The sequence below is a fragment of the Platalea leucorodia genome (genome assembly GCF_965183815.1).
Source record: "Platalea leucorodia genome assembly, chromosome: 5".
NCBI lineage: Eukaryota > Metazoa > Chordata > Aves > Pelecaniformes > Threskiornithidae > Platalea > Platalea leucorodia.
The window spans coordinates 18,406,420-18,434,319 of NC_138827.1; the positions used below are offsets into that span (position 1 = coordinate 18,406,420).

The 27,900-nt window shown below is 37.7% G+C and overlaps 1 protein-coding gene across 8 annotated transcripts in view; it reads left to right on the forward strand.

Annotated features, from left to right (window-relative positions):
• Positions 1 to 26,838, forward strand: part of RBBP6 (RB binding protein 6, ubiquitin ligase) — a 32,216-nt gene extending 5,378 nt beyond the window's left edge. Inside the window, exons 2-18 of one of the 8 annotated variants that reach the window (XM_082313395.1) lie at positions 2,940 to 3,039; positions 5,014 to 5,052; positions 5,727 to 5,763; positions 10,610 to 10,654; positions 13,040 to 13,128; positions 13,248 to 13,344; positions 14,181 to 14,320; positions 15,232 to 15,404; positions 16,157 to 16,260; positions 16,708 to 17,066; positions 18,157 to 18,253; positions 18,334 to 18,412; positions 18,505 to 18,562; positions 19,720 to 20,082; positions 20,440 to 20,541; positions 21,976 to 23,724; positions 24,846 to 26,838. In XM_082313395.1, the coding sequence (XP_082169521.1) occupies positions 2,940 to 3,039; positions 5,014 to 5,052; positions 5,727 to 5,763; positions 10,610 to 10,654; positions 13,040 to 13,128; positions 13,248 to 13,344; positions 14,181 to 14,320; positions 15,232 to 15,404; positions 16,157 to 16,260; positions 16,708 to 17,066; positions 18,157 to 18,253; positions 18,334 to 18,412; positions 18,505 to 18,562; positions 19,720 to 20,082; positions 20,440 to 20,541; positions 21,976 to 23,724; positions 24,846 to 26,415 (5,201 nt within the window). In that variant the 3' untranslated portion in view covers positions 26,416 to 26,838. Of the gene's footprint in view, positions 1 to 2,939; positions 3,040 to 5,013; positions 5,053 to 5,726; positions 5,764 to 10,609; positions 10,655 to 13,039; positions 13,129 to 13,247; positions 13,345 to 14,180; positions 14,321 to 15,231; positions 15,405 to 16,156; positions 16,261 to 16,707; positions 17,067 to 18,156; positions 18,254 to 18,333; positions 18,413 to 18,504; positions 18,563 to 19,719; positions 20,083 to 20,439; positions 20,542 to 21,975; positions 23,725 to 24,845 lie in introns of those variants that run through there. The other 7 variants (XM_082313397.1, XM_082313396.1, XM_082313399.1 and 4 more) reach the window with 7 other exon arrangements.
• The last annotated feature ends 1,062 nt before the right edge of the window (positions 26,839 to 27,900 follow it).

Genomic DNA, 27,900 nt, shown 5'->3' on the forward strand with positions numbered 1-27,900 from the left:
CCGTCACTGTCAGTAAATCAAGTTTTGTGCTATAAGGGAGTAGGAATCAACAATGGTGTGACCTCCGGCTTTGTTGAACATTTCTATTGGAGCTCTGCTTGGACAAGTGTGAAAAGTAGCCTTGTTGAGCATGATGTCACTGCTGACTTTGCAGATGTTGAGTCATGTGGTGAGGCAGAGTGACACTGCTTTGCAGGTCCTGGTAGCTGCCAAGTCTCTGCTAGGGGATGTTGCTGCCCGTGGGCAACAGGTTTCTGCTGGGAGATGCCAGTTTAGTCTGAGAGGTGTTAGGCTAAGCTGGCATCTGTTAAATTCAAATGAAGGAAACAAAAATTTCCAGGGACTTCGGGAATAGCGCGTCAGCTTTCCTATTTTTAAAAAAAAAAAAGTTAACTTTTTAGTCTACATTGTTTGACTTCACCTTTAATAAAATTTCATCACCAAAATGAATTCAATGAATTGCAGTGAAGGAAAAATAAATGTATTAAAGCCAACTGGTATCAAGTCCTTCACAGAACTAACTCGGCAATGTACCCTGCTGTATGTAAACACTCTTCCACAAATTCTCCGACATGGTAACCAAGCTAGTGGGATACTTCAAGTACCAAATACAAATATGTCATAAGTGTCCTATAAAAATAAAGCCTTTACTTCACCAAGCTATTGTCACTCTTCAGTTGATCCATTTAAATGTGTACTGATGGACTTTTAAGGTGAATTAATTTTTATATCGGTCTGTTATTAGACAGCTGGAGCGCTCTTTGCTGTGCATTTAACAAGTGGATTGAAACGAGCATATATCTATATATGTATACACGCAAGGATAGGCTATTCAGAAGGCAGATGTCAATGCTTCTCTTCTAATCGTCAATGAATTGTAACAAAATACTAAAAGAGGATTTATTCCTCTTTGCATCATATACCTGTTGTGCATGTTCAAATTGACCTCTGCAGACTTGCATAATTTGTGGATAAAAGCATTGGTTGCTGTCCTCATATATGCAGTCTCTTTCTAGGAGAGGTGCTGCAACTTAGTCTTCTGCAGAACTACCACAATCCTCAGTTCGGCACAGGAGTAGCGAACTCCTGCCTGTTTGTGGAGCCAGTGTTGCCTATCCTGTATCTGTGAAATCTTAATCCAGTGGTTTGTGATCTGGACCAGAAAGAATACTCTGCGTGACTCTGTTCAGCAGGTAGAAACAGCTGCTTTGGGCTCCTAGAACTGCAGGTGACATGATCTCCCAGTTCTTTGTCTGGGCCTCAGTACTGTTCGAGCTCCTTCTCCACCGAAAAGTCCCAGTGCAGGCCTTTCTTGACAGGTGGCTGTGTAATAGTTAGATTTTCCTTTTGAGAAGAGCTCTAGGGGTTGGTTGCAGGATATGACTTCTGTAAAAGCTTCTGTTTTCATCATTAATAGTCCTTTCTCCTACAATTTGAAACTACTCTGAAGCTACCTCAAGTCCAGAGGAAGCTTGCTGTTCAGTTCCCTAGGGGGGAAGATCAGGAATTAGTTTCAGCTAAATGATTTCTAGTTTTCTGAATAAGCATTCTGTCATTTGGAAATAGAAGTAAAATTTTCATTTCATTGTTGAAATGATGTCTTCTGGTAGGTGTGTTTTGGTCTAAGAGAGGTTCCTGCCCATAGGAATAATACACTGAAAAATGGAGCATAAATTGTGAAATATTCATCTTTTGTGTGTGATCACTGGGCATAACCACCATGACAGAGCTTGGCTAGATATACAGCATCTTCGGTTTTCAGACCATGGTTCTAATTCGGTCTGCAAAGGTAAGGGCTTTTAATATTTAAAACTGTAGGCAGATTACAGGGAATGGCTGCTGATAGTGCTTTAAAATATTTAGTCATATCCAGCTTGTGTAAGTACAATACAAAAACCATTCTCGTGGAGAGATCTTTGCATTTTAAACTTAGTCAGAGTGTCTCAGGTAGGGTTTTTGTTTGGACCTTAGGTAAAAAGTCAGCAGGCTTTCCTCCTTTTCAGAAGACTAACATGGTGTAAGCCATGGCAAAGCATGGATAGCTTCAGGCACACACTGTTTTCTAAAGGCTTTTAAAGGCTGTCTTCATAAGTAATTTCGTTTGAGCCTCTCTGCTCTGTAAAAAGTGAATCGAAAGAATTCAGGTCCCTTTGGTTAATTTGACTCGCTTTGGTTAATTCGAAGTAGATGATTAGCTTAAGGGGGGAGATACCACTTTAGTTTGAGCCAATTCTGCCCTACTTGTGGAAGCAAGTTCAGAAGAAAACCCAGATTTCTGTGATACAAATTCTAGCACTGCCAGTTTCCTTTCCATTTAAATGTAAAGCACTGAGCAGCTCAGAAGTGTGGTCGTTGATGGCTTAAGATCCGAGAAACAGACAGAGATGGCAGGCTCTCTTCTGTGTTCTGTCAGGCTTGAGCACTAGCAGCATAGGTGAATCGTTTTTAGTTAACAGCTATTGAAGCGATGGCACAGAGTTTTCATGCTTTAGCTAAGTGTCTGTTTTGTTGCAGGGCAAGCTAGTCAGATGGTAGAATCTGGTTTATGCAGGTGAAACTTTGCTGCGGTTTGTATTTCTCCAAAGATCTATTGGTTTTGTAGCCTAACAGAAGCAAAAGCAACTTAAGGTAGATCAGGAAAGAACCTCATGCATTAGCAGACTCTCCTTTAGTGACCTTTGAGACCATTTGAATGCTGTTGGCATTCAAACTATTTAAAAAAAAAAAAAAGAAAAAAGATGCTGCTGCTTGTGTTTGATTGTCAAACCTGAAGATTTCTTGAAATGTACTTTTAGTGTGTTGAGACGATGAAAGCATGATGTTTCATATAAAATTTTGCTTTTATATCTGTAAAGGGATTCTCTGAAGTGCTGTGTAATTACATATTAATACACATTCTTACAAATTGACTAATGTTTTTTCTGTATTTATGTTTTCAGAATACACGGATGATAATGCCCTGATTCCGAAGAACTCATCAGTAATTGTTAGAAGAATCCCTATTGGAGGAGTTAAAGCTACCAGCAAAACATATGTTATGTAAGTATCCCTAAAGTGTTGTATTCTTTGTTAGGGGTTTCAGTGTGTTAACTTGTTTTTACTGATGCTAGTTTACAGAGGCATTCAGGTTCTATCTTTCTTGTTAAAGCTGCTGTTAGTTTTTGTTGTAAAGGGGTAGATTTTAATATATCTGTCCCCAAGTAGAGTTACATTTTTAGGCCTGCAGGGACATGGGGTTCGAACTCCAACAATGGTAACTTTTAAGATGATTCTATCGGGTTTGTTCTTGGGGTTGATTTTACTGAGACCCAAGTTGTAGATCCTGTTTCCTTGATGTGGAGAGATTCCTTATTATATGTGTTTGCTTTTATTGCTTTTGTAGTACAGACAGATATGCATTGTAGCTTAAACTCGTAATTTGTTCCCAACTCAGAAGAGTCTGATTCTCAATGTTTTACTATTTCTTGCATTTAGGGGAGGGGATGGTGGGATATGGCAGGTATTCTTACACCCCAAATCTGGGGTTTTTGCATCCTAGCTATAGAGACCAAGGGTTGCCAGCTGGCAAACCATGCAAACAAGAAGTTTCATTCATAAGTGATTCCTGTTAGTTTTCTAAAGACAGTGTCCATTTCAGGCAAGAGAAAAAGAATGCTATCCTTAATTGTATTGCCTTTTGTGCAAGTACAATGAAGGAATAGTTAATCCTTTCTGAACTTGAAACTCAGTAAGCAGTTTAGTTTGTTACCAAATGTTACTAGTTACCTTTCTAAGTCTGTTTTTACCCTAAGCTGGTATCTGTGCTCAGATTTTAATTGTGTGTATTCCTAAGATTTATGGAGGACAGAGAATTGGATGTATTGATTAAAATTACAGATATTCAAATGCTACCCTGACTACAGGATTATTGCTGTTATTTACTCATACAGTCTAGTTCTATATGAGCTACATTAGCATTGTTTGAATGGTCACATTTTCCAGCCTTTTTAAGGATATGCCTCTCCACCACAATCAGTAGATATATTGGCTTGTGGTTTTGCCATGTCTTTTTAATGTTCTCAATAAATAAAGTAGACTGATGAGTTACAGTGTGTCTCAAACAAACAGTACAGCAGCATCCTGGTACCCATGAAGCATTTGCAAGCAAAAAAACCCTGAATTTATGTGGCTCTTCATGTAAACGTTTGGCGTACTACTGCAGTAGTTGTGGCAGTGCTCTCAGGCAGTACCTAGTAATTCTGGACGCCACAGTGTTGTGCTTATAAACATGGCCTTGTTTTGGCGGTTAATTTAAATATGTGCGCTTAGTGCTGTCTTGTCAATGAATCCTCCAATTCTGGTTGGATGGTACCCTCTCCTAGTACTGTAATGCTGCCCTAAAATGAGAGGATAGATGCTGCCAGCATCAAAGATCAAATAAATACCTGCATGTGGGGATAAGGGAAGAATGGCATTGCTGTTCTAACATTGAAAATTAACCAGGCAGATTAGCTTTCTATTCCTTCAGCTGGAAACATTGCAGAAACAACTGGTAGAGTGGTTAATGGTTGGTAACAATGAATGTATGCTGTAATGGTGGAGAGGCCTTCAAAAATGCGTTTCTCTCCTTGTAGTATGTTCTTCAAGGTAAATGTATGAAGAAACAGTTGTGTGGTAATCTAAAGTATTTCCTTGTACTTCCTCATCTCCAGGAGGTACGGGGCTGTAATTGCGAGCCTGGTGGTGTTCTAGCAGTGGCAGGAAGCACGAGCCTTTTTGTTCGTACATAAATTCCACAGCAGCCTTTGAATTGCCTCTGCTCATGGGACACTTTGGATGATGTATGAATTGTTTGTTAACAATATCAATGGTTGCATGTCTGATTCATGATGAGTAGCATGCAGATACAGATCAATGAGTATGTGGAATCTCAGCAAGTTTTCAAATGTAATAAATATTTCCTAAAATACTGTAGCATTTTCAAGATTACCTTAAAGCAAATTCTGGCAATTAAGACCTTTTTTTTTGTCACAGGACTCCTAAATCGCACAAAATCCTAGAAACTGCTTTCAGGTGACATTTCTACTACTATTTTTAGTCAATATAGCATATGTAACACGTTTAGTATTTTGGCACTTTCATGGCTAAATTAGTAGATATCTGAACACAGTGCTTGGGCTTCCACAAAGAAACACTGTTCTAAAGACTGTGCTGCTGACATTTTTGTTATTTCTTTGTCAGATGACTGTTTTTTTTTCACTTAAGTAAACTTGCACTTCCAAGTGTCTAGACTATCGCTGCTCTTTCTTAGAAACTGAAATACTGTATCTCGTACCTGTTTGTAACACTAGGGGTATACTGATTGGCTAGAGTTACCTTCACATTTTGATGGTTGATTATTTAAGAACCCAAAACTGTAGTACAGACTTCGTATTTTTGATAATTACGTAGCAGAGACAAAATACCTGAGGACTTCCTCTTGCACTGTTGTGTTCTATATCTATAAGTTTTAGAGTAATTTGTGACAAAGTAGAAATGTGCTTTTTGGGTTGTTGGTTTTTTTTTTTTTTTAGTTGCACTGAATGTACCAAGAGAGAACAGTTTATGTATATGAATAAATTTCCACATTCACTAGACTATCAAAACATAATGTTTTTACGTTTGGGTTTTATAATCTGTTTTCACTGCTTTATGTTGGGTACAAGTGCTTTATTTTAAATTCTGACCACCTTTATTTCTTCTTCTAGAAGTCGAACTGAGCCAGTGAGTGGAACATCAAAAGCAGTATGTAAAAACACAATCTCACACTTTTTTCTACACACTGCACTTAATTCTAAACGATGTAGTCTTTTATTAATTTTCCGAACATTAACTTAATATATTTTCCAGTAAAACGTAGTATATGTTGTACATACAATGTATTTGATTCAGCATAGTAAAAACTGAGTAATGCCATCATTTGCACAGTTCTAATGTGAATACTGGTATTTGTGCCTAGTAATGCATTGTATTTCATATTGAATATGCTAGAATATTTCCTGTATGACTTTGTGTTGTACAGATAATGTATGATCGTTTTTAGATCATGTAGGTTCGAGGTTTGCACAATTGAACATGGTGCCATGTTCTACATCTGTCTGTCTATAGCTAGTAATATGTATGTTTGTATAGGTTGTTGTGTGCTTTTTGTTTCTTGCAATAAAAATTGTTTGGAGTGTATTTTTTGCCATTTTCACATTGTATCACTTAGCTTTTGTTTTTAAATACTTTTTTTTTGCCTAATGGTTTTTGAAAATGTTATCAAAAACCACTGAAAAACCATTATTGTTAAACTTGGTACTGTTTCTTACTTTTGACTTGGGGGTTCAAACAAATACCAAAACCAACTTATCCCATACATTTTGAGGACAGTTCTGTGCAGCTAAATTATTCCTTTTCATGTCCTTAAATACGTGGGTATTTGTTACTAAAACTGTGTAACTGAAGTGATATTGTTTGGGCCCCTCTGAGTACATAAATGTCTTTCAATAGATTGCCATGAATTCAAATATCGTTGCTACACAAAGTGGTATTCTAAAGTTCTGCATTTGATCTTTCCACTTTATATGATGAAGCAGTTTAGTTTAATAGTTCATCTGGAAATGAAAATACCTAATACAAATTTTGGCACAAGGTTAGAGCCTGGTGCATTTGTGGGTAAAATCCCTGTTATTTTTCTTAACTTCTGCCTGCAGTACATTTTTGGATCTGGGTGACTTCAGGGTTGGATGCTGCTTTAATTTTTCAAAGGTTAAGCCTTTCTTTAGTATACCACCGCTTTGAACTTACATTTGGAAAAGGGGCAGCATTTTTCTTCAGGTTTGAAAACACTGTCATTCTGCTGCTAGAATATAAATGAGTAACACACGGAAATTCTTGACTGGTAGTGGTCCAGATCTTGAATTGCCACTCGGGTCGAATAATATGTGTAACTACGCATTTCAAAATAGTCCTTATAGTATAAAAATTACTATTTGGTGTTTTTTATTTTTCATCTTTATTTTAAGTATAACTGCTTTTTCTTCACTAGAATGCTGTGAGGCATTACACTAACCCTGGATCATTGGATCTGATCACTTGATAAGCTGTTAGGATAACTTAATCTAGAAATTCCTGAACTCTGGGTCTGTGTTCTGTGAAGAATACAGCCTCTGATTCTCGTGGAATGGTATACAATCAACTTAAAATTGAAAACTTTTTGTGTGTAGGTCTGAAAACACTAAGTCTAAATCTGCATCCGTAATTCTGTTGCTGATTGATTCGAATTCCTTTTCGGACATGAATGCCTGTCATTGTGAGTTTGAGTTAGTTTAACTGGCCCAGTGACCCTAGTAGTTAATGTAATGCATTTATGTAAACCACGTTTATAGTATTTGGTCTAATTCAGATGGGTTTTTATTTCTTGAAAAGAGTTATTTTTCTTTTTGTTTACTAGCATGTGTATAAACACAAATCACATGTTCATAAATAAAGTTAACATTCTTTTAGCCTCGTGTGTTCCCTGGCATGTCTGTATTACATTTCTAAGTAGCATCTTTCCATAAGCTAACATAGATGTCTCATTAAAGAAAAAAAAAAAATCCTGGAGTGGGAGGGAAGACTTAGTGTTAGTTAGAACTAATTAAAGTAAATGAAAGGCAAAGCAAAAACAGTCCCCCCTTGTTTACTCTGACTGTACCTGATTTGGGGTTTGGGTAGCCATAGGGAGGGTGGAAGCTTTGCATCTCTCTTTACAAGTCTGCTCTCTCTCCCTGTAAAAGCACTGTAGCCTCAGCCGCTTCTAGTGTTGGAGACACAATTAGCTTTATTCCTAAAGCTAACTCAGGTCTTGGTCTAAAGCGTGGGGTTTTGTTTTGGTTTGTTTTTTTAATACACATATTTCTGTATGTATTTCAAAGCAGAACCTGGATCTTAGTGTAGTAGGAATAAATCACTGGAAAGCTTGCCAATTATTGTTGAACAGTAAAGCAGCAAAATTAAAATTAGTTAAGATTTTTTTTTAAAAGGATGCACAAAAGCTTATACTTTGAATATTTCTTCATTTTCTTGCTCTTATGTTAGCCGTCATTCTACACTTGCAGATCTGTGCTGCTGTCCTACTGTTACTACAACCAAATCAAGGAAGTGGATCTTTTTTGTTTTAGTGTTACTATGTCAGTAACTGCAAGGATCTGTAGTTGGTATTTGTCCTTAGAGGCTGTAGAAATGCAGGGAGTCATGCCCATTGTTTTAGCACTGCCGTCAAGCACAACGGTGATCCTTCCTAGCTGAATTTTTAGTTTAGCCAAGCTGTCAGGTTTTAGGAAGCAATTTAAAGGTAGCACCCCAGCAGTGAGTTTAGCCTTTTCTTCCTATTTTCTGTCCCCTTTCCCACTTGCTTTATGTTAGTTTCTGTTTAGACTTCTGTTTGAAATGGGAGTTAATACATTGACTGTCGATTCTGGTTTTTTGGGGGTTTGTTGGGTTTTTTTGTTGGTTGTTTTTTTTTTTTTCCCCCAATTCTGCAGTATTATCTTAGGGTTGTATACACGTTTCATGGAGATGATGTTTCTACTTAACTGATTTGAGGGACTGGCAGGAAATACTTCAGTAGAAATTTAAAGGGGGAAAAAAAGACACAAGAATGTAGGATCTTTGGAAGATGGCTGTTGGGAAACATACTAAATAGTACGTTAATTATCTATTTTCTTTCGATAACTGTTTAGTAGAAAGGAGTGCTATCCCCTCCTCTAAGAAATTAGACTGTTGAGTGCAGGCCATATAACAACTGCTTCCTAAAAAAAATACAAGAACTAATTAGTAGTTTATTAACTGGAATGTTTCAGTTGCTGGTCAATACTAGACTGTTTAACGCTAAGCTCCAATAGAGAGCTTTCCTAATTTCTTGTTTGCTTCTGAAAAACCACAAAATGATAGCAGTTGTGCCTGCCATGAGAGAACATAGGCTTGTTTTTCCACATGTAAAAAAGAGTGGCATATGGAGCATGAAGCTTCCAAATACTTCGTCAGCCTTCCTTTTTAGCATAACTAGGTACAAAATGTTCGGAAAAGAAGGAAAGTTGACCCTTCAGTAAGACTTGCAACAGAAAGAAGGTCTCTTTCCAGATTTGAGTGTTCCTCTCCAAAGGCACATTTTCAGGAACTTTTTAGTTAGCGATACAGTAATGTTGTATGTGGTTTCCTGAACATAGAGAAGGAATGATTAACGGGAGTGAGGAATCATCTTGTGCAGGTAGATATTTTTTTCCCCAGAGTCTGCTAAAACTGCTCCCTTGAATTCTTCCATTACATTAGGTAATAAAGGACAAGAGCTTTTTCCGAGGAAGGGTTTTAATCTCTCTTCTGATCAATTTAGTGACCTCTTGAGGAGAGCTGTTCAGTTTACATTGTGAAATTTTATTCTACCTTTTTGAACAACTTAAGACATAATAAGCAGTGATTCAGGTGTCTTTTTGATAATATTTTACTAGAGTAAGCTTAACTGCTGTTTGTGGCATAATATAATTCAATATACCGGGAAAGGAACTAGATAAGGGTTACCCTTTTTACGTGTGGAAAAATTGCACTTCAGTATTAGTTCTCAATAAACACTGCAGTCCGTTACTAACTAGTGGCTTGGGGACTTCATTCCTGCAAGCTGTTCCAGTAGATAGCTGGGAGGGAGGAGTGTGATTGCAATGGAGGGTTGTGCTTACAGGATTGTGCTCTGAATCCATGTTTTCATCAGCAAGAGTATGCTTTGCACTTTCTTGCTTTTGTTCATTTAGTACTGGGCTGCTACTGAAAATTGGTTTTGGTCTGATAGCAAGGAAAATATTACATTCTCACACTTCCCAAACTGATTTGGATAGTATGGCCTGTGGTCTAATAAAATACAAGAAATCAGCTTTCTCCATTTTTATAGGCTACTCTGTCGTGATAAACACCTTTAAATAATTTAAGCAATTTTTTTTTTCTAGACAAAGTGGTGGGTTGCTTTTATGGCTGATGTTTTGGATTGGTGTTTTTATTTGGGTTTTGTGGGCTATGGTGAGTTTGGCATTTTTAAACTTACTGACAGGATGGGCAGAGTTCATGTTTCAGGGCTGATATGCCTGTGCTTTATTCTGACAGGCAACTACTATGTTCATAAAAGCATAACCACGTGCATTTAGAAACAATGAGACATTAACTGATTAATTTACAAACTACACTGAAAATAAGTTCCTTGTAGTGTTGTGTCCTTCTCAAATAAACTTAATTTTTTTCTTTAAAATCCTTTTTAGCTGAAAATTGACAGCTTCCTTACCCCTTTGACTTTTAAGCAGTTGTGAGCATTTGACAAGGGTCCCTCTCTGAGATATTCTGGACTAATAAATTGATTTTGGGTGGGATTGGTTATTTTAGTTTCTTCTCATTAACTACATAGGCACTTTTAAGCTGTCGTAGGTTTGGACTTCGTTTTGAACAAATACAAATTATGCTAGGTTGGAAATGCTTCTTTCAATGACACTCAGAGGATATAGTGCAGACTTTCAGACTACAGTAGAGGTTAACTATTGCTATGTTTTGATTGTAGAACTTGAATATGTGTTTAATTTTTTGTGAACAGATTGATGACTCTTCTGCATCTATTTCTCTGGCCCAGCTTACTAAGGTATATATATATTCTTGTCAAATACTTAAAAAAAGTGTTTGCTTCATATTTTTAAATCTTATACTGTGATCTATAGCTGGATAACTGTTGTAATTTGAACAAAACCTTAATTTTTAATAATTTCAAGTATTTATTTTAACTTCAAAATGTGTATATATTTTGATACTATCCTGTAAAGAGTAGTTCCCAGTTTGGGAAGATAGAAGGGGAGTACCTTATCAGCCTCAACATAATGTTGCAGTATTACTCATCTTCAAGACACAAAGAAGAAGCACTTCAGAAGCTGTTTACCGTTTTTCATACGTTTCGTTAATTTTGCGTTGGAAACTAACACAATTTTTACAGAAGAATTTAATTGGCTGTAAGTTATGGACATTTCAGGGGGGTTTGCAACAGCCAAAATAGAAGCATTTCTGTAACATGGACAATTGCATGGCTATTTTTGAATTTCTAGTCATTATAGTTATAGATCCATTCTTTGAATGCTGCACAATTTCATAAATTGTAGTATATATACAGTGGACAACACAATCTAATTTGTTTGAACGCAGACTGTGTAAATTGTGTAAATGTACCTAATTGTTTATAGGAATATACCAATGTGTATGTGTGGCATATTAGCAGATGTGACCTTCTGAAACTGTTGTAATGCCATGTTTTGCTATGGAACTGCTTGCATTTTTTGCTCAATAATGTGTAACTGTCTGGGAAAGCACTAGTGATTGCACTTTGTGAAAAGGCGTAGTGCTAGCCAATTAAATTACTAGTCTTTAAAGTTACAAAGCTTAGAGAAGGCAGGGCCTAATGCAGAGTAGCTAGTTCTTTCTTCTGGAAATAAAGGCTGGAGTTCATTTCCAAGAAAGAGAAATCTCTTCCCACTGGTAACTTCTTCCCTCTCTCACTGCAGAAATTAAATTGTGTACATTTGGGAAAAAAAAAACCCAAAACCTAGTTCGGAAGGTAGCCACCAAAAGAAATTGGTCTCCATTAGTGCTGTCCCTAAACATGTCCTTGGTTCTGTAAATTCATGTGAAGTTTTACTCTAAAATGTGAAAAACTGTCCAAGTGGTGTACACATTTAAGCTTTTGAGAAAATTTAAGTATTTCAGAAAAATACAGGAACATAACATAAAGCAGCTCAAAACTGTTACTTACTCTAACCTCTTTAGTGCAGACTGGCTTAGCGTGGAGGCAATGTGTTAACAGTTTTCTGGTTTATTATTACTATGTATTAAATGCCATATTTGAATTTTGGTCTATTCCTACTAATGTTTTGTGGGTTTTGGATGTGTTTTGTAAACCGTTTGGGTTCAAACAAATTAGTCAAGTATCTGTAAAGTTTTCTGTAAATGTTAATGGAAATGATTTCATAGCTGTCGATCTGGATTATGTTACTGTTGAGAAAAAACTGTGTATATGAAACAACCATTTAATAAAATGTTGAAACTAGTTGGTTGCTTTTGTGAATGAATGCATATAAAAACAAAAACATGAGTGGTTGATCTGAATGATAGGTGCTTGAAGGTCCAAATAATTTACAGACACTCCCTTAGACCCTGCTTGTATCTGGACTAGTGTGTAATAAAAACATTTTAACAAATACTATTTAAAAAAATCAGCTGGCTTCAATAATTTGAAGATCTAGTTTTGCGTAAGGTTTATATTACAATTTGTATGTTAAAAGGACACCGTCAACTGGAAAAAAACTGCAGGTTTTGCTTACTGTAGTTAAATCATTTAATATGAAGAGGTTAGCTGGGGGGAACATGCAGTTTGGACTGCCTGCAGCACATGATGGTCAAATTTCTACTGAAAAGAATCTTTTGTCTTGCTGAGGGATTATAAAAAGCTTGATTCCTTTTAATGCTTCTGTGTCAGAAGCTGGATTTCGGCAAGCAAAAACAGCTTCCCTGACTCTTAAGTTGTGTGTCCTTTTAATGCTGCAAAATGTAAATAATGATACTTGCATACATATTTCTCAATTAACTGTACAGTGGATATCTTCTCCTTCAAATAGTCTGGAGCTTAAAAATCAGTTTAAAGATATCGGATAGTATATTTTTTTGTACACATAGCTTCAGTCCACTTCAAAGAAAATTGGATTGGTTACACAAGTCTTTATGTAAGGTACAAACAGAGCCTAAGGTTTTGAGTGCCCAAGAATGCTCTTTTCAAGTAGGTTAACAGGCACATTAACATCATGTAATGGCGTAAGGACTCCCCAGAATCTTCAGGACAAATATATTTTATATAAGCAGCTGTTTTCATGCAACCTCAGCTAGCGTTGTGCTGCTCTTTACAGGATTGGATGAGTGGTGTTGTCTTTGGCTGTGTGGGCTTAAATGTGTTTCTAATGTGTGTGTCAAATAATTACCTGTTAAACAGACTGCCAATCTGGCTGAAGCCAATGCTTCCGAAGAAGATAAAATAAAAGCTATGATGACACAGTCTGGCCATGAATATGATCCAATCAAGTAAGTGTTGATAATGTCAAATCTGTTCTTTGAAGATTATGGAAAAATTGTAGAGATGTTTGTTTTAACAAGAGAGACACATGCATACTTCTTTGTTTTTTTTCCCAAAAACCTTTTAGTTACATGAAGAAACCCTTGGGTCCACCTCCACCGTCATATACTTGCTTTCGATGTGGAAAACCTGGCCACTATATAAAGAACTGCCCAACAAATGGGGTAAGATTGTGGGGGACTTCTGGTGTTACTTAGTTTTAAATTTTTTTACCTTGGCAGTTACTTAACAAATACATGAACGTTCGTATTAAGAATTGTTTCTCTTGGGGTGAAATACAGAAGTTATATGACGACGTTGCAAAGCCTTTCAAAATTCAAGGGAAACCTGGAGTTGTAAATGTAAAATTTCCTTTTTTTAGGTCATAGGCATTAAACACGTTTATAGATCTTTCTCTGTGAACTTTCATGTATATTTTGATAGATTTCAATATTATTGGAAAATTTTTTCTGTTTTTAACTTTTTTTAACGGCAGTTCACAGTTTTTAGTATTTCATATAAAAAGAATGTGTTTCTGTTGACCCCATCTATTGAATATTTGTGTATTTTAATTACACAAGTCTCTGGTTGAGTATTCATGCTATTTAATGTTAGTCACTGAATGTATATGCATGAGGTGTGAACTGAACTTTCATATATAGATGGTGAATATAAGTTTTTCCAGTGACTGGTTCAGAGCCCTGAATTAAGCTGTCACTCTGAATTGTGGTTTGGAGGAGGAGCAGGTTTGCGTCTCTTCCCTGAGTGGATGGTGAGCTAAGAGGTATTTCACCCTTAAGGAACCTGAAGTTAAGCCAAAGAATGTCTATTGAGTTCAAAACACTGCTCAAGCCTTCAGAACATCCTGGCTATATTCTTTTAGGGAAATAAGTATTTTAGTTGAGCAACCCTTAGACCAGGTAAAAGGAGAGGATTAAATGCCTTTGCTGCTTAAAATAACCATTGGAATCTCATTTTAAGTGTGAGTCTTAAGATATGTCTGCATTTCTTTTCTTAACAGGACAAAAATTTTGAGTCTGTTCCCAGAATTAAAAAGAGCACAGGAATTCCAAGGAGTTTCATGATGGAGGTGAAAGATCCCAATACAAAGGGTGCTATGCTGACAAACACTGGAAAATATGCAATACCAACTATTGATGCGTAAGTATGGAATTAATCAGACTGACCAAAAAGTGAACAAGAGAAACCATGTGTAAATGCCTGAGTGGCAATGCAACCAAGCTGGCCAGCATCTGTAATTATGGGGGAGGAAGAACTGTCATTGTATCTTAACCTTAAAATCTGTGATGCTTTCTAATATTAAAATAGGGCAGTCCTATTGTTCATACCCCTGGAACTTGGTTAAACTTTCGGTATGCTAAGAATCTGTATTTCTGCAAAACATTTCAGTAGTGTTTATAGTTGGAATCATTCTCTTTGAAAGCTCGTTTTGCTTCTGTTTTATGTTTCAAAGGCTTCTTGCAAAATTTAACAACTAGCTGTTGGACTGAGATTTCCTCCCCCTCTGACTGTTACCAGATCCCATGTGTGAAACAGACTGAAGTTTTCCTGTTGCTATAAACTAAGAAAATACTACCGTGTGCTGAGAACAGTGGCTGTTTTAAGATGCACTTGGTAGCACTTCTGTTTTTCTGTCATGGATCTCCTTTTGTAGAAGCTGTAACGTAGACTTCTTTCATTTATAAAATGTACTTACTCAGAGACTAGCTTTAGCCTGAGCCTGCAATTTACATTTACCCTATGGCAAAGGAGAGATGGGATGCATTTAATCTGATTTCTAGCTGTCAAAAGATTTTTTTCTAGTCTGAGCTCATTTCTTACTTGATCCAATGAATGGGAGAGTTCTGCAGAAGGAAAATTGTTCCTCCCTCCCTCTTCTAGTGTTGTGGCTGTAGAAAAGTAGTTTAAACTAAATGCCTGTGTTTTAGAAGGCTAATGTGGAGTGAGAAGAATTCCATCTATTCTCTTCCTTTGATAAAATCCAAAGCTTGGAAATGTTTCCCTTTACCCATCTAACTTTTTTTCTTTTTCTTTCCCATCCCTCCCTCCAGGGAAGCTTATGCTATAGGAAAGAAGGAAAAGCCTCCCTTTTTACCAGAGGAGCCGTCCTCCTCCTCAGAAGAAGATGATCCTATTCCAGATGAGTTGTTATGTCTCATTTGTAAAGATATAATGACAGATGCAGTTGTTATTCCCTGCTGTGGAAACAGTTATTGTGACGAATGTAAGTGTTACTCCCATGTTTGTTAATTCAAAACATCACATCTGATCTTCTGAAAGCAGAAATAGGAGATAACAAAATTACTGTGTTACCAGTTCTACTTAATACTTAAGTATACCCTGAATAGGAAAGGACTCTTCTCTTATAAAGGAGAAAAAAGAAGGCAGAAAGCTTTTTTCCACTTCTTACGTATCTAGTTAAATCCTCTTCACATGCAGAAGGACAAGAATGAGAAAAGTGCATAATTGTGCAGGTGATTACAGTATTAGATATCGAATGCATTTAGTTCGTCCACAGCCCTTTCTCTCACAAAATTACGTATCCAACTCTGGTGACTTACTGTAGTCTGCAACAAATGGAGAGTTAGGCATTTAATCCACATTCTTCTCCTTGGGAGAGTTGGTTAAAACCTTTGGAACTCAAACCTGCTAATGATTTTTTGAAATGTGTTTTATTCATTAAGCTTGAGGTTGTTGATTTCTCACTGTACTAGATAGTGGAAAAAAGACTAATCAAGACATCAAGACACAGCCTACTCTACATCTTGAAATGTTACAATAGTGAAATATCAAAACTGTATAGTTATTTGCTGCATACTAGAAATTTTTTACACTATTGAACATTTATAGCTTCATGCTCTCAATTCAAGACCATATTCACCCAGTAATCATATACATGTTTTTATAATGGATTAGAACCCAAAAAATTTCCTTAGTTTGGCTAAAACCCATTTCGATGATACTCGTTATTCACAGGTATTAGAACAGCATTACTGGAATCTGAGGAACATACATGCCCAACATGTCATCAAACAGATGTTTCTCCTGATGCTTTAATTGCCAACAAGTTCCTACGCCAGGTAACTTGACTACTTTTACGTAAACTGTTTGTAAGAAAAGTCTATTTGTAAAAAGCTGAAAGGGAAGAAAATATTAATTTACATCTCCTTAAGCAAGGCTAAATTGAATAAGGCTAAATTTATTTTTCAAATACATTAGCTATTGTTACAGAAGCTTACAACTCTTCAGAGACAATTGGCAAATTCAGGTCACGCTTTTGTTTAACATGATTGCCTCCCTTTCAAATTTGGTGTTAACACCAAAGTACGCTAAATACAGATACTCTGAGTTACAAATCTTTAATATCAGTGTTTAATGTGATGTGTTCATATCTCTGCATGTTGATTTATGTTAGGATTAATAGCATTTACAGGAATACACAAGTAATTGTACTCTGTGGAGGCTTTTGTTTGTATATCTACTGAAGTTTCATATTACCCTTTTTGTAAATGTTTTTCTGCCTCTAGGCTGTGAACAACTTCAAAAATGAAACGGGCTACACAAAAAGGCTCCGTAAGCAGATTCAGCAGCAGCAACAGCAGCAGCAGCAGCCACCACCGCCACCACCTCCACCACCCCTAATGAGACAAACAATAACACGCAACCTGCAGCCTCTACTCCGGCCAACAATTTCCAGACAGCAGGATCCACTAATGATTCCATTAGCTTCTCTGGCTTCTCGTTCTGCTGCTTTGTCATCGTTGGCCCCTGGTCAGTCATCTGTGGCAGCTGGGCTGCCAGTAAATCCGTCTTCTGTTGTTGTCTCTGATCTCCCTCCAGCAGTGTCCCTATCTCTCCGTGGTGAAAAGCCAGATGGACCTTTTCGGTAAGTAAATCTGTAGATCAATGTGAATATTAAAAGACACCAAAATGCCTAAGTTAGACTCCTCTTCTTGAGCTTCTCAGCTAGCGATTTATATATCATTAGTGACAGTTCCAGGTAACTGTGGAAGTTCTGTTTTTTGTTTTTACTCTGAATGAGGACACTTTGATAAGTTGGAAGTGTGCCTCATGCAGAAATTTTCTCAGAAGTATTTCTTGTTTGGTTCCCTTGTGAATCATTCAGTATAGGTTTACCCTGACAGAGGAACTTTTTTCCCCCAGGAGTCCTTTGATTTTAAGTGGCTAGCCATTCCTAAAGTAACCATTTAGTTATGTCAAACCTTCTTGAATGCATTAATTTCTCTTTAGTACTGAGGAAATAATATTTTCATGAAAAGTATAAAAGCATGATTATAGGTAAAATTGACCAGGTGTTTTCACATTACTTTTTTCTACAGTATTTCTATCATCGATATGATAAGTCAGAGTCATCCTCAGTAATACAGTGTAGTCAGTGATGCATAATAAACATTGAAACAGTGTAAATTTGAAGTATTTAGAAACACAAAAGTCTTAAGTTTGCAACCCAGTGAAGTCGTATGAAAATACATTAAAAATCTGTACTATTGTTTAGGGCTTATATCCTTTGAACTTTATGCCTTGAATGCAAATAGCCATTCTGTCCAGAAGACTGTCAGGCTCAGCTGTACCGTTGAATACAAAGGATCAGAATTCAGAAGAACCTCTAAAGCAGCCTCTGAAGTAGCACATAAACATTTCCTAATAGAATTTCAGTTCTTGCATCTTCCAAAACTGAGATTCAGTGTGTGAGTTATACGTACGCTAATCCTTTCAGGTGCAGCTAGCTTAATAAAATGTTTTTCCTGTGAGCTTCCTCTTTAAATGCCAGTAGTTGAAATAAGCCTCTTGGCAGTGCTTCATTTGGAATTGGCCAACTTTACCTTTGTAAATCTGGTGAAGATTATTTTTAATTTTGTTTTTCCATTTATAGCCTTTTCTCACCTTGGACTTTATATTTCAAGTAGCACTTCAAAACAATGTTTGAATAATAAAAAATTGGGGTTTTGTTGTAGTGATGCCGATACTGTCATACCTCCTGCTGCCCTGGTGACTGCTGCTGAACTTTCTAAATCTTCCTCTCTGTCAATCAGCAGTTTGTTGGAAGAGAAGGTAAGTTTTATTTCAACATACGCAGTAATTCTTGCATTTTAATAGAGCTTATTTTCTAACTGTTTGCATTTATTCACAAGGGCTATCAGGTTCCTGTACTAAGACAACCAGCATTACCAAGTCTTCTGGGCCCTCAAGGACAATCAATACCCACAACTGGTAAGTAACTAAACTTTGGAATTTCTTCCAAAAAACTGTGTTTGGATAAACTGAATGGGATTTTTTTCTTTTGTCTCTCCCCACTCCAAAAGGTCATCCAATGAGAGCCAGTACAATTCGCTCAGCAGGTGGCAGACCAGGCTGGGAACTGTAAGTATTCTACAGAAATTCAATATATTGCTACTTGTAACCTGTTAAATTAGGCCATAACACATAATTTATACAATAGCTGATTTATAATGAAATAAGTATGCACAGATAGTTGTGGAGAATACAGGTGGTAATTAATTTTTAAATGGCTTAATGTGAATTAGCTTTAACAAAGGGGATCTGTGCTTGCAGTAAGATTATTTAAAATAAAACTCTAGTACTCTGAAAAATGAGGACTCTGAAAAATGAACACTTTCTGAGGAAACCATAATTACATATAAAAATTAAATATAATTAAAAGATCAGATGGAAAGCCACCCTTTTGATTACTGGCTGAATAGGGCTGAAGAAATTGATTTCCCAATAGAAATCAGCCTCCAACATTCTTTCTTTAACAACTTAGTTGATACTGATTGGGCAAATTATTGGAAAAGTCAATGCTGTTATTTTATGACAAATTTGAATTTCTTCAACTTAGTCATCTCAAATAGCCAATCTGCTTTCTCTCAGTTGGAGAGAGAGGAGTCTGTTTTATCTACTACTGCAGCATCAAATTAGCCCTTCATTTTGGTATATATTTGTTACAGATAGATTGTAAGGGTGCATTGTGTTTATAAAATCTTAAATGAAAACAAAACCCAGGATCCATCCCACAGATTATCTAAAATCTCAGATTCAGTAAGCAAGAAAATAACAATTCAGGGACAAGAACAGGCCAAATACATCATTGTGAGGCAACAACATAGGAAGGATATGTGGGAGAAGTTAAAAGAAGCTTGAGAGAAGATGAGTTAATATCTGTGCAGTACTTTGAAGATCAGAAGTGTGAAGTATTAAGTGTATCAAGGAGTGGCAGAGGAGCGGTGGGCACTTGGCATATGGGAGATGGGAGTCTCTTTTAAGCATGGGCAGCGTCCATCCACAGTCCCAAAACTGAGTGTAAGGAGAGAAGACTGAGGGAACTGTTGGGGGTGAGGATGTGGAAGGCAAGTATGAGGATCAAGAAATGAGTGTAGTCTCAACAGAAAGCAGGGAGAAAAAACGCTTAAGTTGAGAACAAGAAGTGCTTGCCACCATGCTTCCGCTTCATTCGCTTTCCTCTTTAAAAGCAGGGCAGAGTGTAACAAACAGTGACACATGTTTTTGGATTTCTTTAGTTCAAATCGAGGACGCCTGCATAGTGAACGTTCCCAAAGGACTCAGGCCCCAACACTACCAGCATCAACACCAGTCTTTGTGCCTGTGCCTCCACCTCCCTTGTATCCTCCACCACCCCATGCACTTCCTCTTCCACCGGGGGTACCACCACCACAGTTTCCTCCTCAGTTTCCACCTGGTCAGCCTCCATCTGCTGGGTACACTGTCCCCCCTCCAGGATATCCCCCAGCTCCTGCAAACATGTCACCAGCTTGGGTACCAACAGCAGTACCAGCGGCTCATTCAAACACCATCCCAACGACACAAGCACCTCCTTTATCTAGGGAGGAGTTTTACAGAGAACAACGGAGACTTAAAGAGGAGTAAGTATTTGGCTCAATGAAGTTGCGTTGTTTTTCATTTTTGTATTTCGATAGAGTATCGGACTGCAGTTACACTAAAGTGCATCTGACATAAGCAAAACTGACATAGTGTTTTTTCCAATATACTTTTTCGTTGCAGATGGTAAACACGCAAAACTAAAACAAGACAAATGTAATTCTAAAACTTTCCCTAAAATTTGTAGGAATTCTAAACTGTATTTGCTTAAATAGGATGTTCACCTTTTGCATTTGCATGCAGTATACATTTTCTCATATTGGCCATGTTTTGTTTCTTGATGTCTTTTTGTAATAAAGGTCAAACTATAATTGTAATAAAGGTCAAACTTATTTTAACAGGGAAAAGAAAAAGTCCAAACTTGATGAGTTTACAAATGATTTTGCTAAGGAATTGATGGAATATAAAAAGATTCAAAAGGAGCGTAGGCGTTCGTTTTCCAGGTAACTGCTTTACATGTCCGTAATGGAGAAGCAGATTGTCTAGAAGAATCAGGAGGAGTTCCACTCCACCTCTCTATCGTTAGATGGATTGGATGATTCAAGGGATTAGCAGTGATAGGAGTTTTGTATGTAGGTAACTAGCTAAAATATGGCAGAGATGACAGTTGACTGGTAGTTATAATTTGGCAGCAGTTGTTAAGGAGCAGGTGTCTCTTTCACTAAACTTCTCTGCAGTGACATCCTTCACCTCCTGACAGCTGTGAGAGGCTAGAAACCGAATAGGTGTAGTTGCTGGATTTTCTGCGTCTCCCTATTCTGATTGTAACCATTACCTCAAAGCACTTCGGAGGAGATATGTGAGAGAAATTGTCTTCATTTCCTCTTTTGTTTATCTCATGTGGATACATGGAGAGATTTTAACCTGGACTGCAAACTGGTGGCTTTCGCTAGTATTTTGTTGACATTGTTAAATTTTTCTTAGGAATTAAAAGATCAGACTTGTTTTTAAGGAAATCTTAAATTGGTGAAGGACTTTGAGAGGAGGAATGATGCTAATGAGCATATGTGGAGTAATGTGCAATGGTTCTTTAAAAAATGATAAAAACTTGTGAAGAAAAACCTCAGGGTAGCTGATGCTTTCTGTCCCAAAAAAATCACTTGAGCAGGAGTCTGAACAGCTCTCTATTAGTAATGCTGTTAGTATCTTTCCTAGAGTAATGGCATTGAGTCATATTGCTAGAGGCTGAGTTGAGAAGCTTTTAGATATGATTTTTCTTGAAATGCGGTCACTAGCCTTGGTTAGAGCTAGAGGTATGTGCAAAATTTTGCTAGGACATCTGGCTAGAAGTGTTGATTAAATAGTACTGTATGTAAGATTGTAGTACAAGTATTTTGCATCCTGTACAAATTGCCAAATAAGTAGTGAAGTTAAATAGACTAAGCTGGCGTTTTAAAACTGAGCTTTACTGTCTTCAGGCTAAATCGTGTTTTCTTGATGTTTGATACTGCACTGTAGCCATTAAGACTTGCTCTTTTTTGCATCTTACTGCAACAAAAATGATTTGTGCTGCATGTAGTTGCTGAGTAGCGAAAAATGTGTGTGTTCACGTACCAGTAGAGGCCAGTATACACCACCTTAAATCAATCAACAGCTATGGTAGTTCATGTCATAGAAGTGAGTGGAAATAGACTTACCCTTCCTGTATGTTTTTACACTAACAAAGCAGCAGCTGTTCTGTCTTGTAAGCAGAAACTTTACACATTATCAAGTTCTTCAATTTGCAGTAGTATTATGTCAGCAGCTGAAAGAAGCTTTGACATAAGCATATGGAGAGGAGAAAAAAAAAAAAAAAAATTTGGGAGGAAAAAAATTGGGGAGAGTGACTGTTTTGAATTAACTTCATTTATTTTTTTTTGTGTTGTGTTTTTTTTAAGGTCCAAGTCTCCCTATAGTGCTTCATCTTACTCTAGAAGTTCGTATACCTACTCCAAGTCAAGATCAGGTTCTTCCCGCTCTCGTTCCTACTCTCGATCATTTAGTCGTTCCCATTCTCGGTCCTACTCACGGTCGCCGCCATATCCAAGAAGAGGCAAAGGGAAGAGTCGTAACTATCGTTCTAGGTCAAGGTCACATGGTTATCACCGCTCAAGGTCAAGGTCACCCCCATACAGAAGATACCATTCACGGTCAAGGTCTCCAGTATTTCGAGGCCAGTCTCCCACTAAACGGACTATACCTCAAGGGGAAGGAGAAAGGGAGTATTTTAACAGATATAGAGAAGTTCCACCATATGATATGAAAGCTTACTATGGCAGATCTGTTGACTTTAGAGATCCATTTGAAAAGGAAAGATACAGAGAATGGGAAAGGAACTATAGAGAATGGTATGAAAAGTTTTACAAGGGCTATGCTGTTGGTGCTCAGCCTCGACCTCCAGTAAATAGAGAGAACTTTTCTCCAGATAGGTTTGGTCCACCTGGGACCAGACGAGAGAATTCACCGTATGCTCGGGGACGTAGGGAGGATTATCCTGGTGGGCAGAGCCACAGAAACCGTAACATAGCTGGAAATTACCCTGAAAAACCTTCTGGAAGAGAGAGCCATGGCATCAAAGATCCTACAAAATCAAAAGAGAAGGAGGTGGAAAATCCGCTGGGAGACGGCAAAGGAAATAAACATAAAAAACACCGGAAGAGAAGAAAAGGGGATGAGAATGAAGGATTTCCCAATACTGAGTTGTTAGAAGGTGCAAGAAAACCAAGAGAGCCAGTTACTGCAGAAGACGTTAAAGCGGACTCTCTGTTCATGCTCCCAAGCAGAGATGATGCCACCCCTGTGAGAGACGAGCCTATGGAAGCAGATTCTATTGCTTTCAAACCCGTGTCTGAAAAGGAGAAAAAAGAGAAGGATAAGCCAAAAGCAAAAATTGACAAGACAAAGCGGAAAGTAGAAGTGTCTGTTCCTCCTAAGAAAGACAATATAATAAAGCCAGCTAAAGCTTCTCAAGAGAAGGTGGACACCGATCGTGAAAAATCTCCTCGAACGGAACCTCCTGTGAAAAAAGTGAAGGAGGAGTTGCCAAAGACAGAGAGTGTTAAAACATCTTCCTCTCAAAAGGATGAGAAGGCTCTTGGTACCCCACGGAAAGTTCACCCAAAAGTGACAAAAGATCACCCAGAAACCAGACCAGCCAAGGAGGAAAAGGCAAAGAAAGACCATCCAAAAGAAACCAAGTCAGAGAAGCCTTCCAACAAAGAGGACAAGTCAAAAAAACCTCCTGAAAAAAGCAAACCTTCTGATGCAAAACCTGAAAAAAGAAAAAGAAAAGCAGATGAAAAGGTTGAAAAAGAACATGAAGCCACTTCCGTAAAGGCCTCTAAACCAGAAACTGCTGAATCGAAAACATCGCCAAAGGGGAAGACTGAGCCTGATGGTGAAAAAGGAGAGCGAACTCCAGAAAAGGATAAATCTGCTTTTCTTAACAATCCTGCAAAAAAGATTAAACTTAACCGAGAAACTGGCAAAAAGATTGTGAGTGGAGAAAATGTGCCACCTGCAAAAGAACCTGTTGAAAAACCTGAGCCGAGCAGCAGCAAAGTTAAACAAGAAAAAGCGAAGGGAAAAGTGAGAAGAAAAGTAACAGCAGCTGATGGATCTAGTTCAACTCTTGTAGATTACACCAGGTATTCTTTCTTTCCTCCTCCCCACCCAAAAAATGTAAAATTCTTTATGGTGACTAATGAAAGGAGCAGCTAAATCCATGCTAAATGAGTGAATAATCTGTGATCTTCCGTGTTAAACTGTACGTGGGTCAAAATCAAATTTTGTTAAAGAAAACAAGCAGTCTGTACTGCACAGAAAGCTAATAAGGTGAATTCATTGGTGGCGTGTTTGACCCTTACTTCTGGGACATTTTTTCTCCTCTTCTTATTCATTACATGTTGACTCTTTGAGGAGTCCCGTCTATGTCATCCTTCAAATCCAGCTTACTGCTAAAGGCAAGGATAACAGGCATGTCTATACCATGCAATATTTGCATTTTAAAAATTGCAAGGTACTGTAATGATCTACTTCTGTCAGTATGACATGAAATTATACCTTGCAGAAATAGCAGCTTGATTGCCAGTGTATTGCACTGATCTTAGCTTTGAGCACGGCGCCATGTTGACACAGCTACACTGCTTCCAGCTCAGTGCCAGCTTTTTTTGGCAATTATGTTGGAGATCTCTCTTCTCTAGTCCATTGTGTGACATGTGGGGAGAAAAAAAAAAGTGATCTACTGTGTAGAGCTGTTATGTAGATTTCAGTGTCTAAAGAAGCAGGACAAAGCAAACTCAAAACATTTAAGACATGGCTGGAGACTTAAAATAACTGTGTTGATACTCTAAGAAGTTTTTAAAACGTACGTTTTTCTGAAGAACAACACTGGGACATGAGGATGGAACTTTGGTTGTGTTTACCTCTCCATAATTGCTTGCTTACATGTTGAAAGAAGAATGTATATTTAATTTATCTACCATTGGTAGAAATAGGACATGAAGGAATTACCAGATCAGACAGTCCCCAATCTGATAATCTCGTGTCTTTGTTAATTAAATGCATAGTAGGAAGATACTAAATTAATTGATTGCTCATAACCTTAGCTAGCGGACTCATCCTTTCTCTTGTCTGTTCCCTTAACTGAACGTCTTTTGAAAAAATGCTGAAGATTTAGAATTGAAACAAAAGCCATTTTATAAAACGTTAGAAAAGATGGCGGTGCGTGTATCTCACCCGTTATTAATGTATGCTTTTTTCTTCTTAGCACTAGTTCTACTGGAGGAAGCCCCGTTAGAAAGACTGAAGAAAAGCCAGATACAAAACGAACTGTCATTAAGACCATGGAGGAGTATAATAATGATATAACAGCCCCTGCTGAAGACGTCATTATTATGATCCAGGTCCCTCAGTCAAAGTGGGATAAAGATGACTTTGAGTCTGAAGAGGAAGACATTAAATCTACCCAGGTGCCTGCAAACGTAGGAAAACCTGCTAGTGTTATAAAAAATGTGAGTGCTAAGCCACCAAACCCCGTAAAACACAATGAAAAAGAGGCAGAGCCTTTGGAGAAAACACAGAAAACTACAAAAGAGGCGAGTTATGAAAGCTCCCAGCACGATGCAAAAAGTTCAAAAAGTTCGATGGCAAATGAAAAAGGAAAAACCAAAGACCGGGATCATTCTGTGTCTGACAAGGATACTTCTGAGAAGAGAAAGAGCAGTGTTCAGCCAGAAAAAGACCACTCAGAACGTGCAACTGAGCAAGGAAATGGAAAAAGTATTTCTCAATCTTCCAAAGAGAGTAGATCTTCAGAGAAACATGATACTGGCCGTGGATCCACTGCTAAAGACTTTACTCCTAACCGAGACAAAAAATCTGACCACGATGGCAACAGAGATCATTCTAGTTCCAAGCGTAGAGATGAAAAGAGTGAATTAGCAAGGAGAAAAGACTCCCCTTCTCGAAACAGAGAATCTACATCAGTACAGAAAAGTAAGCCGAGAGACGAACGAGCAGAGCCGTCCAAAAAGGGCGCCGGAGATGCCAAAAGGAGCAGCTACAGTCCTTCACGTGAGCGGAAGCAGTCTGATCACAAAGCTGCTCATGATTCCAAGCGTACGTTGGAGGAACACAAACCTCTGGATAAAAATTCAGGAAAAGAGAAAGAGAAGCATGTACCAGAAGTAAAGAGCAATAAAGAGAAAGAGCCAGGTGGTAATAAACCACCTTTGAAACAAGAATCACCAGATGTAAAAAATGAGAAAGAGAACGTGACTGGGCAAAACGATAAAAGTGTTGTCAAGCCCAAGCCTCAGGTAAGCAGCTCCTCACGGCTCTCTTCTGATCTAACTCGAGAGACTGATGAGGCTGCATTTGTACCAGACTACAATGAAAGTGACAGTGAGAGTAATGTATCTGCAAAAGATGAGGAAGCTGCAGGAAAAAATCCTAAAGAACCGAAAGAAAAGCCTGTCGATAAGGTGAAAGAGGATACAGCAGCACCTGCTGCAGTTGACCAGCCTGAAGCAAGCCGAAGTCAAAGTCAAAGCAGTCCCAGTGTTAGCCGCAGCCGTAGTCAGAGCCCTTCTGAGAGTCAGACTCGAAGCCACAGCAGCAGTGCCAGCTCAGGAGAGAGTCAAGACAGCAAGAAAAAGAAAAAGAAAAAAGAGAAGAAGAAGCACAAGAAGCATAAGAAACACAAGAAGCATAAGAAACACGTTGGAAACGAAACGGAATTGGAAAAGAGCCAAAAACACAAACACAAGAAGAAAAAATCGAAGAAGAGCAAAGATAAAGAGAAAGATGACCAAAAAGTGAAATCTGTCACTACATAGAATGACAGATAATAAAAAAATGACTTAATTCCTAAGTCATCTGTATTAAATTTTGTTAAAATGTAAACGAATTCAAGCGTTGTAAATAATGACATGAAAGACCCTGTGCTGCACTTAAAATATTGCTGCTTGATTATTTGATTTTTACATCAGAGCTTTATAAAAGTGAACATTTTGTACAGAATTGTGAGTTGTGACCATGTAACATGAAAGGTTTTGCTGGGGCATCTTATTTTTAACCACCGTTAATTAGTTTGGGTGGAGTTTACTGTACTGTGAAAATTTTCACATTTGAATTTTTTTTTAATTGCCTGGCAGAAGAAGCTGGTATCAGTTATAAAATATCAGCAGAATGATTTGCAGAATACATTACAGCCCTGTTATGTCACTTTTTGATTACAATAAAAAGTTTTCAGTAAACTATCCAATGTGATGAGATTTCCAGTGATAGCTGAACGTTAGCAGCGAAAAGACGAGTGACCCGTAAAAGCTTGCTGGTAGCTAACGTGTGAAAAATAATATATCAACGGGTTTACTTTTGAAAAGACTGGTAGGACTTTACATCTTTGGAACTGATGCAATGTGGGGAGGTACTGCCAAGAGGCGCACTTTTTTCATGTGCCAAGTGGGCTTGTTTTTATATTGTAAAAGGTAGTATGTGGCCCCAAAAATACAGCCACTCTTAACAGCTGGTACTGACTATTTTAAAATAATGTTATATATGAAGCTGTCACATTTCAACATCGTTCCAGTTTGCTTAGAAAGCTGTTGTCATTTGCCAGCAAACATTTACACATATTTTAAGATGCCCTGTAATCTGTATTTCCTCTCATACCGATGCTGATCACCAAGATGTTTGTGGTTTTTAAACAGAAGCTTATTAGTATTTTCATATGGTGGTGCTACAGACCTAACCGTGGGATTCAGCAGATGAGTTTGGCAGAAGAAGAAAGCACACTAGAAAGGCAGGCTTCTGCTTTCAACTGCTTTGAATAATGACAGGGAATCTAGAAAAATGTAAATTTAATTAGCTTGATAATTTTAAGACAGATGTAATTTAAAAAAAAAAAAAAAAGGTTGGGGGGTGGGTGTTGCTTAACTGTTGGAAAGCCAGCATGGTAAGAAATATTTCTCGTGCATTAAGGGCACAACATCCGGTAACAACTGAATTCAGTCGTGAAGGCCCTCGGCTGTTTGGCTGTGGGATTTGCCCCAAAAGAGTTCTGTTTGACAGTACTGCAAATTAAAGCAGCATTTCAGGGCTTCCTGCTTGCGGAGACTGTTTTGTTCGAAGAGTGTCATTGTTTATAGGTACTGTTACTGGGGTATTGAGCAGTACAGAAATAGTAAAATAATAATTCATCTTGCTTTTCAGTGGGGGTGACTACCACATTTTAAATACTGGGTTAGAGACCAAGTGTCCCGTACTTCTGATGGCTAAAACAAGAACAAACCAGAATTGGTACTGAATTTCACTTCCAGTAG